The sequence below is a fragment of the Gopherus evgoodei genome, chromosome 1 (genome assembly GCF_007399415.2).
Source record: "Gopherus evgoodei ecotype Sinaloan lineage chromosome 1, rGopEvg1_v1.p, whole genome shotgun sequence".
In the NCBI taxonomy this organism is placed as follows: Eukaryota; Metazoa; Chordata; order Testudines; family Testudinidae; genus Gopherus; species Gopherus evgoodei.
Genome location: NC_044322.1, coordinates 299,062,418 through 299,074,472, shown reverse-complemented (window position 1 = coordinate 299,074,472; position 12,055 = coordinate 299,062,418). Strand labels below are relative to the sequence as shown.

At 39.6% G+C, this 12,055-nt stretch overlaps 1 protein-coding gene across 1 annotated transcript in view; it reads right to left on the bottom strand.

Annotated features, from left to right (window-relative positions):
* PTPRR (protein tyrosine phosphatase receptor type R) overlaps positions 1 to 12,055 on the bottom strand; it is a 229,956-nt gene that overhangs the window by 90,081 nt on the left and 127,820 nt on the right. The window contains 2 exon segments of the mRNA XM_030548740.1: positions 1,389 to 1,651; positions 9,363 to 9,473. Coding sequence (XP_030404600.1) covers positions 1,389 to 1,651; positions 9,363 to 9,473 — 374 coding nt within the window.

Here is a 12,055-nt window from a genome sequence, read left to right as displayed (position 1 = left end):
ACACACTTAGCTGGCCTGTGTCAGCTGACTCGAGCTACAGATAGGGTTGCCAGGTGTACAGTTTACGACTGGAGCACTGGTGCTGCACTGCCAACCGGCCGTTAAAACTCTAGTTGGTGGTGCAGCAAGGCTAAGGCAGGCTCTCTGCCTGCCCTGGCTCTGTGCAGCTCCCAGAAGTGGCCGGCATTTCCCTCTGGCTCCTAGGAGAGGCGTGGCTATGGATGCTCCATGTGCTGCCCCTGTCTTGAGCGCCGACTCTGCAGTTCCCATTGGGCAGGAACCGCAGCCAATGGGAGCTATGGGGTGGTGCCTGTGGATGGGGGTGGTGCACAGAGCCGCCTGGCTGAGCCTCTGCCTAGGAGCTGGAGAGAAATGCCAGCTGCTTCTGGGAGCCACTTAAGGTAAGTGCTGCCTGGCGTTTGCACCCTGAAACCCCTCCAACACCCCAACACCCCTGCCCCAGCCCTGAGTCCCCCTCTGCACCCAAACTCCCACCCAGAGCCTGCATCCTCTGCCTCATTGTGAACCCCCCAGCCTAGAGTTCCCTCCTAGACCCCAAACCCCTCATTCCTGGCCCCACACTAGAGCCCGCATCTCCAGCTGGAGCCCTCTCTCCTCCTCCCCGCACTCCAACCTCCTGCCACAGCCCTGAGCTCCTTCCCACACCCAAACTCCCTCCCTGAGCCCGCATCCCCTCTCGAACTCTGAACCCCCCAGCCCGGAGTCACCATCACCCACCTCTCATTTCTGGCCTCACCCCAGAGCCTGCATCCCCAGCCCAGAGCCCTCACTCCCTCCAGGACCCCAATCCCTTACCCAGCCTGGTGAAAATGACTGAAGGAGCGAGGGTGTTTGGTTTTCTGCAATCAGAAAGTTGTCAAACCTAGCTACGAGGCTGTTTAATTGGGATGTAAATGATTTGGACTCGGGCTGGACTCAGGCTCTGGAACCCTGTGATGGAGGAGGGTCCTAGAGCCCAAGCTCCATCCCAATCCTGAACATCGTAATTAAACAGCCCACTAGCCCAAGCCTGAGTCAGCTGACACAGGCCAGCTGCAGGTATTTGATTGCCGTGTAGACATATCCTGAGGCAACTCAGGGTGGGATTTCTGTCTGGTGGGAAGTATGAAGGGGAGGGATTAAACAGTTCATGTGACTGATGATCAAATGTGTGACAGGGTGCAAGGGAAAAGAAGTGTTGCTGCTTTGGTTGATTATTACTTAGTATTCTCCAATGTTCCTGTGTTTTAAAATGTATGTCAAAGGCACTCAGTGTGTTCGATGGGCATCTTTTAGTGCTTCTCTGAAGGAGGAGGTGCACATCAAACTATGCTACAAGATCTTAAAATGAGACAGTAAATATTGAGTGCACTGGGGCATAATCCTACCTTTCTTGAAGGCCCACAGGTTTCATTTTGAAAGGCGATGGACTGGCAGAGAGTGGAGGTTTGATCTCAGGAACACACTGGCCTTGGGGATCCACTATGACATTAACAACTTTAGGAGCCTGTTCAGGTTGGACCATTCTGTTTGCTGTCTTGTACTCAGACCGAGTTGTCTGCAGGGGAATGGGTGAAAGGTGGATCTCCTGTTTTTTCTCCTTATCTTGTTGCAGTGAGAACTGAATTTTTTCTTTTAATCTGTACAGAACCTATAGAAACAGAAAGGAAAGAGTATTAATTTTTATCCCAACTACTGTGTAAACAAAGTAAAGGAAGAATTACAAATGCTTAGGATTGATCTATATAGCATGAATGATTTCTAGAAGGATTCCACAACTTGTGGGCTGAAGTATTTCCAAAAAAAGGGTAAATATTTCTATTATATAAACCATGACTAGCACACAGGTAGTGCAATGTTTTAGAAGTTCTCATTGCTAACTAATAATTATTTTAATACAATCACTGCAGTTGTATTATTAAAGAAATAAATAAAACATAATGGGAGATAGTTGTCACAAAAATCATTGTATAGAAAGAAATACTGGTAAACAAAGTAATTATAGAAAAGTTTCACATAATATTAACACCAAAAATACAATAGTGCAATATATCATCTGAAGCTTATGAAACATCCAGACTCATCTCTCTCTAACTAAATGTCCTAAATTTGTTTTAGAGCTTCAAAATACTTGTTTACTCATTGTACAAAGAGCTGTTATCAGAATAGAATAATTTTACAAGATCACTTTTGCAACACTATTGTGCTATTATTTCAGCACTTCAGGTTTATAATACTTCAAAAAATCACTCCAGGATTCATTTTGACTCTAACATGTTTTTGTTTGTCACATGAAATGTCACATGTTTTTGTTTGTTTCCTTGGGGAAAGGTAGACAGTAGATTTCTTGTAGCTTGAGACATTTTTAAAATCTTGTCTACCAAGAAGTACAGAATGATCCTTAATAAAACCCAACATATGCAGAATAGGTTCAGCTGATTGTGGACTGGTGCCATTTCAAAATTTAAAACTTGAGTTTTTACAATAGCCAAAATGTTAACATCTAAAAACTCCATCTATTCTGGATTCCACTATCCATTCATTGCCCCTTGGGTATCAGCTATCTGTAGTAACTACTTTTCATAATGTCATATTAATTCTGGATTCTGCTCTGCTGACCTCGGAGTTCCGTGTCAAAGATACACTGGCTTGGCAGTGACTGTGAAGGTAACAAGGGCTGCATTTTTGCCATTGCATAGGACCCCGACACTATGTCTCTTTAGCAGCTATGGAGTTACTGTTTTTGGAAGAAGAAACAAGCTCTTCTGAGCTGCGGTTGTGTCACTTTAGATGATACCTTCTAGTGTTTTTTAAAAAAGAAGAAAATCTATGAAACTTACAATAAGGTAAGCACTATCATGTCTCTGTAACAACTAGGACTGTAAGGCATTTTAAAAAAAATAATCATGCTGTTAAACTATAACAGAATACCATTTATTTAAAATATATTTGGATGTTTTCTAAATTTTCAAATATTTTGACTTCCATTACAACACAGAATACAAAATGTACAGTGCCCAGTTTATATTTTTGATTACAAATATTTGCATTGTAAAAAACAAAAGAAATCATATTTTTCAATTCACCTAATACAAGTATTGTAGTGCAATCTCTTTATCATGAAAGTTGAACTTACAAATATAGAATTATGTACAAAAATAACTACATTAAAAAACAAAACAATGTAAAACTTTAGAGCCTACAAGTCCACTCAGTCCTACTTCTTAGGCCAATCAGCCAATCACTAAGACAAACAAGTTTGTTTACCTTAGCAGGAGATAATGCTGCCTGCTTCTTGTGTACAATGTCATCTGGAAGTGAGGACAGGTATTTGCATGGCACTGTTGTAGCTGGTGTCACAAGATATTTACGTTCCAGATGTGCTAAAGATTCATATGTCCCTTCATTCTTCAACCACCATTCATTCAGAGGACATGCATCCATGCTGATGACAAGTTTTGCTCAGTAACAATCCAAAACAGCACAGCCCAATGCATATTCATTTTTATCATCTTAGTCAGATGCCACCAGCAGAAGGTTGATTTTCATTTTTGGTGGTTTGGGTTCTGTAGTTTCCGCATCGAGAGTGTTGCTCTTTTCAGATTTGTGAAAGCATTCGCGACACCCCGTCCCTCTCAGATTTTGGAAGGCACTTCAGATTCTTAAACTTTGGGTTGAGTGCTGTAACTATCTTTAGAAATCTCACATTGATTCCTTTTTTGCATTTTGTCAAATCTGCAGTGAATGTGTTCTTAAAATGAACAACATGTGCCGGATCATCATCCGAGACTGCTATAACATGAAATATATGGCAGAATGCAGGTAAAACAGAGCCAGAGACATATAATTCTTCCCCAAGGAGTCACAAATTTAATTAACACATTATTTTTAATGAGCATCATCAGCATGGAAGCACGTCCTCTGGAATGGTGGCCGAAGCATGAAGGGACATTCGAATGTTTAGCATCTCTGGCATGTATATACCCTGCAATGCCAGCTACAAAAGTGCCATGCAAATGCCTGCTCTTACTTTCTGCTGACACTGTAAATAAGACATGGGCAGCATTATCTCCCGTAAATGTAAACAAACTTGTTTGTCTTAACGATTGACTGAACAAGAAGTAGGACTGAGTGGACTTGTAGGCTCTAAAGTTTTGCATTGTTTGGTTTCTGAATGCAATTATGTAACAAAAAAATCTACATTTATAAGTTGCACTTTCATGTTAAAGAGATTGCATTTTACAGTACTTGGATGAAATGAATTGAAAAATACTATTTCTTATTTATCATTTTTACAGTGCAAATATTTGTAATAAAAATAATATAATGTGAGCACTGTACACTTTGTATTCTGTGTTGTAATTTAAATCAATATATTTGAAAATGTAGGTGGTATAAATAATTTAAAACGAGTCTCAGTATCAGCAAAATAAGTATAGTTTTGCAATCTCCAGCTCAGTGTCTTTTTCATCCTCCCAGACCTTAGGAAACCCCTCTGGCCTGCAGTATCTACAGGCAGGGCCGGCTCCAGGGTTTTTGCTGCCCCAAGCGTCGGGGGAAAAAAAAAGCCGCCATCGCAATTGGCGGCATCTTCACCGCGTGGCTTTATTCTTCGGCGGCAGTTTGGTGGCAGGTCCTTCCCTCTGAGAGGGACTGAGGGGCCCACTGCCGAATTGCCGCCGAAGAGCCCGACATGATGCCCCTTCCCCTTGGCCGCCCCAAGCACCCACTTGCTCAGCTGGTGCCTGGAGCCAGCCCTGTCTACAGGGGATTCCACAAGCTTCCGAGTAATTGAGGAACATAATGTGTTGCTTCTACTTCCCTTTGCCACAAATCCAGGAATTTTTATGGTGCTTCCACTCAGTGAGGCTCCGTGAGTACTCTCACTCAAGCCCCTGTGTCAGGGCTTGTCACTGCCTAGCCCTGTGTGTGTGACTGGATATATCTTGTACATCCATTTTCATGGTAATATTCAAAGATTAATATTTCAGCGTGAGCTTGGAATTGTCCCATTTACGAGCAATTCACCCATTAGGCAGGCCTCAGTAACATATGTAAACACTATATTTATTTAATTGAGTTAGAGAATAAATCACATAAGTAAAGTGAGCAAGATTTGGTCCTCCTCACTTTGGAGGAAAATAGCCCTAATTGTATTACAAAACCAAACAGGTATATTGGATAAATAAATACAGATGTTTGAGATATTCTAACCAGTTTCCTCCTACAAATCATTTTGGGCTTCTCTGATTTCTGATAATTCCTAGATACTTGACTATGGGAATATCACTCTGCCATTCATGGCACAACATTTTAAATCACATATTTACATTGCTTTCTTTCAATGTGATGTCTCATTTGGAGGCACAGTCAGTTAGGTCTTTGGGGTCCATCTAAACTAGCATAATTTCCTACCTCTCTCCAATACTCTGCTATTTGAGCATAGAAAAAAAAAACTCAGTAAATTTAGATCCCACCAATAACAAGCTGTGAAATGAGTTAAGGAACTATGTTTGGTTTTCATTAAGACATGGCTTCTGCTAACACAGTTTGCCCAAACAGTGTGGCTGGGGAAAAATCGTATCAAAACCGTGTTTAAAAAGGCATTTTGGATTTTTAAAAATGGTTTTTAAAAACAGTTTGGCTCTAACAACAATAGCCAACAAAACTATGCAAGTAACCAATTTAGTTACAGCCATGTTTAAAGAAAGCTTAGACTCAGGTCAAGGCTGAGTGTAGACAAAGCCTTCATGGCATAAGGTGTCTGACCCTGTTACAGCACATGAGCTAAGGAAAGGCAGTTCTCTACAGCCACCTCAGAACACTAGGATAAATGGTACACACTAACACAGAGATACAGGATGACTGAAAAATATGAAGAAAAATCCCTAATCTTTAAAGAGTTGCTTTCTAGGACACAGTGGGACATCTTTACATTTTGCATATATGGGGGCCCTGGTGTAGACTCACAACTCAACGAGAATGCAACTCCTCTTCCTGTCACCTCCTTGCTTGGGTCCACATGGAGTCATCAGTAGGCCTAATCTACATACACTGAAGTTCACACCTTTTGTTTCTGCTCAGAATACCTCAAAAGAGAGCTTAATTTTCACAGGCAAATTGATTTTTAACTCATATCTTTTGTTATTTCAGTGCATGAATGTGTATGGACACTCTTACTTCAGAATAAAAGTATATTGTTTTGATTTTGCTTAAGTCACTCAATAAAGCTCACTTAAGAAAAATTGAACGAGGCCCCCTAGAAAGAGAAGCTAACCCTTGGACTAGCTAGAAATCAATCCTTGGTTAATCTCCTACTATTCTCTCTGCAATCCTACTAAGCACTGAACAGAAGATGTTAGCATGATGCAGTATTTTTAAAATTAATCTCATGTTTCAAGAATAAAAAGGCCGAGTTTGGTTTTCTTTGATGTATGGGGCCATATATTATTTGTGCATATTCCTATGATCATAGCGTTTTTGAATATCCTGAAAATTTTGTGAAGTCTAAAAGCTGCACAAACTTTAGAACAAATGATCAGTTATGAAAATTTTTACAGGACAAGTGAATTTCCTGTTATTTAATATTCTCCTGATTAAAGTGTTTCTGAAATTCAATCAAGTGGTAGAAACCCCCCCACCTCACATGATTTTGATAAGCACCACTCTGCAAAAATAATGAATGACAATTTACATTTTTATAAACAACTAGGGCCAGTCAAAAAATGTTGAATCTCACAACTGACACAAAAAAGGTGACTTTTTTTGTCTTTTCTTTTTTGTGTTTGAAAAAAGTCATTCTGTTTTTCAAATTTCAGAATTTGAAAACTTTGGACAAGAAAAAGGGACACTTTTTTTAAAATAAAAAATTATCCCATTTGTTAACCAGCTCTACAAGTAACCTGTAGTCTAATAATTACCTATTTATTAATAAAGAGCACATTAAGAAATCTGGATAATTTTTGAAATATTTCAAAACAAAAAGGGGCTGAATTCATAAGAAATATTCAAAATGAATAGTTCAACCTGCTCCATCAAATATAGTATTATTTATAAAAATGGTTAGTGTAATAACAAACCATTATCTATTAAAAATAAAAATCACAGACAGACCTGTTCTCCTTAGAATAGCATTATTAAATAGTTACACTTAATTAGTCTGTTGCTTAATAGGTTATAAATGATGTATGGAGCTCCCAGAAGAAATTAGTTCATAGTCTGAACTGCAGAAGAGGACCACTGGTGGTGAATCCCTCTGAGACACAAAGAGCAAAGTTATTCTGGTGATGGGGGTCACAGAAATAAATGGATGGCCTGGGAGGAACAATTTACTGGTCTGAATTTAGCTCATGTAGTACTGTACTACTGTATATAACAATACACTGCATAATAAAATATAGGTTTGAGTTTTCTTATTGCAGTTCATTATTAAATTCCAGAGAAATTAAAAATAAAATATGTAAAGACTTTTAACGCACAGTCTTTTGTCAGTGTAAAAACTGTGCAGTTAAATATCATGATTTGTAAAACCCAATTAAGAGAAAAGGCTGTACAGTTTTATAATTTCCATATTAATTCTATAGAACAAAGGATTAAGATAGACAATTCAACTAGTTTGCACTAACCACTATTGTGCATCCATCTAATTAGTTTCCACTTCACATTTTAAGAGACACTTCCAAGTAATCTAGATCCAGATTTGGCCAACAGCACCTTTGACACTCCCAGAAATAAGCATTTAGGGATAAATATACAGCTGCAGTATAATTCCAATATAGCCATTTTGGGTACCCCAGTAAAGGCCCAACATTTTGTAGCCTACAGAATTTGTGATTTTGTGTGTGTTAAATTTATGCTTATGCACTCAGAGATTATGTAGATAAAAGGAGGAAGGCGGAATAGGGGCCCAAGGTGTTGTACTCTGCTTCCACCAAGTGAACAGCGAGGCAGCAGAGACAGAAAAAGTTATCACATCCTGTTTCCAGAGTTACATCTTTGATGATGCAATGTGTTTTATTCTCCATAAGAAATGAGAGAGGGAGGATTAATGTTTGTCAGGTGGGAAGAAAACAAGAACTCCCCCCCCTCCAACATCAGAGAGGCTTTACCAGATTAAGTAAGATTTTGTCATCAAAGATCTATAATTTACAGACCGAATAATAAATCTTCATCTGAAATGTTATTTCCATCTTAACATATGGATGTAAAAGCTGCAAATCCAAAGGTATATAGACAGACATCTAAATGCCCTTGAAAGCAAGTGTGTTTGAAAAGTACTAGGTATTCAATGGAATGAATAGTGCCAAGATTCATCAGAGTTCAACAATTCCTTATCTGTAAAGTTATCCAGAAAAGAAGATGGAAATATTTGGGATATGTGTTAAGAATGAACACATTCTTGAGCAGCTGGAGGAACATGAAAGTGGGCCAAACCAAAAGAATCCCTCCACTGACCACTACTCAAGAGAGATAAAACTTATGGAACTTGCAAAGAATGGCCCTGGAGACACAGGGACAGTGGAGCCTTCCTCGTGTCCTAACAAAGTGGGAATGATTCAGATTCTGAAGCTATAACTGACAGTTTCCTTTTTTTTTTAACAAAATCAAATTGAAAAAGATTTCAGAGTGTCCCTTTAATACCTCCAGTGTCAAAATGCACTCAGGGCCCTTTAAATTTTTTTGAGTTTCATTCATTGGAGTCTTCATTCATTGGCAAGGATGTTCACTGGACACCCTGTGGCTAGACACTTGACCACCAGACATATACTGCATCACATGTTAGATGTCACGTTAAAAGAGCAGTTAAATAACATACTTATCCCTAACTACATTTCTGAATAGTGGTAATATCAATATTTTCAATGTCAAATTCATATTTTATTGTAATTATATTGTTACACAGTGCTAATACCATATTAGCATGTATAAAGCGTATTATGTCAATGTTGTGTTTTTTATTACCACATAATATAAGAAATAAAATACACTAGAAATCTGTAGTGACATTGAGGGCTCCTGTGACCTCTGTAAACGACTCACTTAGGGTTCACTCTCATGGTTTATCATGTTACTAGATGCCCTCAATTTAATTACTGCATGGTTAAATGTCCATTATTTCTGAAGCTTACCATTAGTGATATTTTATATCAGATATAAAACATTCTAAACATAATAAGTATTTCTATTACTCATGAGGCTTTGGCCTCCCACCACTATCAGAGTTACTTACTGTTACTTAGAGGCTGAGCTTCTGACTATTTTATGAAAACCCTCTTGAAATAAAGGAGGCAAGACTCTGTCTTTCAGACTGATGTAAGCAATACATAAATGAAAACAGAAAGAAGGTGAAGCAACAGACTTACCATTAAACATGTTGCCACAATGACAAAGATGCTGAGAAATATGACAACTGCATAAAATCCTTCTTTGCTCCAGATTTTGTCCGCTTCATGCTGGCCTTGCAAAACATTTTTCTTTAATACCAACAAAAAAAAAAAAGTTGAAATTCTACAAAAGCATGTGTAGATTACAGAGTCCTTATCAGGCACTATGTATTATTTCAGATTTGTTATAGTATATATTCTATAGTATATGGCTCTGATCGCTGCCAGTTCTATATCTACCTAAAATAAGCAACAGGCTGAACTATACGTGTTGCCACAATAATCCTAACACACCCAGAGATGATTTAAAATCTTCTTAGTGACTATTGAAGTAATCTTCCCACAGATGCAATGGACTGGTCTGAAGCTAAGTAAACAAGACTCATTCTTTCTTGGAAACTACCTGGCCCATCAGGTAAGAGGGTAGTACTCATATGTGTGCTGAGGAAATTGCTCTTGCTGTCTCATTTTGCTGTGTCTCCTCCCACAAACACCTACACACTAGCCTACATACTATCTACACCTTACACAGAAGTGAAAACAGGTGCAAACAGAATCTCGTGATATATTAATAAGATGAAAAGCCCTGACATTCTAACCTAAAGAAAAACCCAAAACAACCTCCCCCCCAATATTAAATTCTGATTGTACTTCAAGCAATCTCCTAACTTTAGGGACTCCCAATGATATTACATTTCTAAAGCAGCTCTGTACGCTGAAAAATGCAGAGCTGTTGGGGAATATAAAATAAAAAAACAAATAATGTTTATTCTGTCTTTATTGCAGTGACAATCTGGTTGGAATATCAAAATTATAAGATTTTGGCTATATTTTCAAATGGAAAAAAGCTTAATTGAAACTTGGTTCTAATAGAATCCTCAGTCCAACTGTAATACATTATTCAGAATATGATGTGTATACTTGCAGCAAATGCAACCTTCACTTGTGTGTTTCAAAGGGAAAGAGATTACATATAAATAGACTTGAAAGAAATTAAGTTGTACATATAACTACAGAAAGTCACACTCCTAATCTCAATCTATTTCTTTATTGTATTTCTTGAATAAAATTGTCAAGTTGAGAGAAAAGAAGGTATTTAAATCAGGTCTTCAATATGCATTTCCGAAGTCTCGATGCTCCCCTTTCATAGAAAAGTCCTGTAGGGAGGCTAGGCTGTAACTTAACATACTAATTCACGTGAAAACTAAAAATTGCCTTGTCTTCACTATGATTTTCCTCAATTTAATCAACTTGAGTTAAGAACAAACTTTCTTTCCTAGGCCTTGTCTACACTTGTGCACCATGTATGATACGTGTAGCCACACACCGCAGTAAAGGGGAAGCTCCATCCACACTCACTGTGGTGTGTAGCTACATGTGGCTGTGAAAAGCTCCAATGGGGGAAGATAGCGGGGAAAGGCTCTGGCAGCAGAAAGCTTCTGGAGCATTTCCCTGCCACTTCCCTCTTGTCAGAGCCTTTCCCTGCTGCTGGAGGCTTTCACTCAGGCAGGGAAAGGCATCAGCCTTGCTAGGAGGGAGGGGGATAGTACACTGCTAAAAACAGCAGTGTAGAGATGGGAAGCGCTGTGCGTCTGGCCTGTGTCAGCTGACTCAAGCTCCAGGGGCTCGGGCTAAGGGGCTGTTTAACTGCGGTGCAGATATTTAGGGCTCTGGGATTCTGCAACCCCAGAACCCAGGCTCTAGTCCAAGACCAAATGTCTGCACTGCAGTTAAACAGCCCTTTAGCCTGAGCCCTGGGAGCCTGAGTCAGCTGACATGGGCCAGCCAGAGGTGTTTAACTGCAGTTTAGGCATACCCACAGAGAACTGTGTAGGGTACATACTCTAGGGATTCAGGTGTGTTTCTTCTCTACTTGCCTAAGCAGTGCCTCTCCATCTACAAAGCTATTTATATCCATAGGAGCTGGGCATGCAGCGTGTGTACTCCACACATGGCCGCAAGTACAGATGTGCCCCTAATGAAGACACAGGAATCCCTAAAGCAAATGTTCTATGAGGTTGACTTTATAGACTTGGAGTCACCTGATCACCACAGAGGGAAAAGTTCAGGAGTCTCATAGAGGGGGTGGGTGTGTGGTCTGCAGGCTCAAGAGGGCCTTCTGCTTCATGCTGATCCCTTGGCATGGTTTGGAGCTGTGTTGTCATTGGGTATGCTAGCAGAAGCATGGGAAACTCATGCTCTGAAATCTGCCAGGTCTCTTGGGACCTTGCAATACTGAACAATGTTACACACCTGCCCAAACTCCTTTGACCTAGAGCCCTCCCAAACGGGCAAAGCCCTGCTCAGGTAGAATTCAAGCAGAGGAGTTTGTATGCACTGACAGCAACATGGACTCCAGGGACAGAGGGACACATAACTGAGAGCAGCCACCACTATTTTGAGTCAACGCAGATTTGCTTCCCTCTAGTTGTGGAGAGGACAGAAGCATTCAGTACCTATTCTGTGCAATTCACAGAATGTAGCTTTATAGAATACAGCACGCACAGATAAGTATTTGATTCGATGGTTAATTTAGGGGTGCTTATTTTTTTTAAAAATTACTATGTATTGACTTATAATTAGAAAATCTCCTTAAAAGAATATTCTTTTGTTGAGATGCCAGTATGTCACAGCACTGGAGGCTAGATGGCAAAATGAAACTCACACAGTAC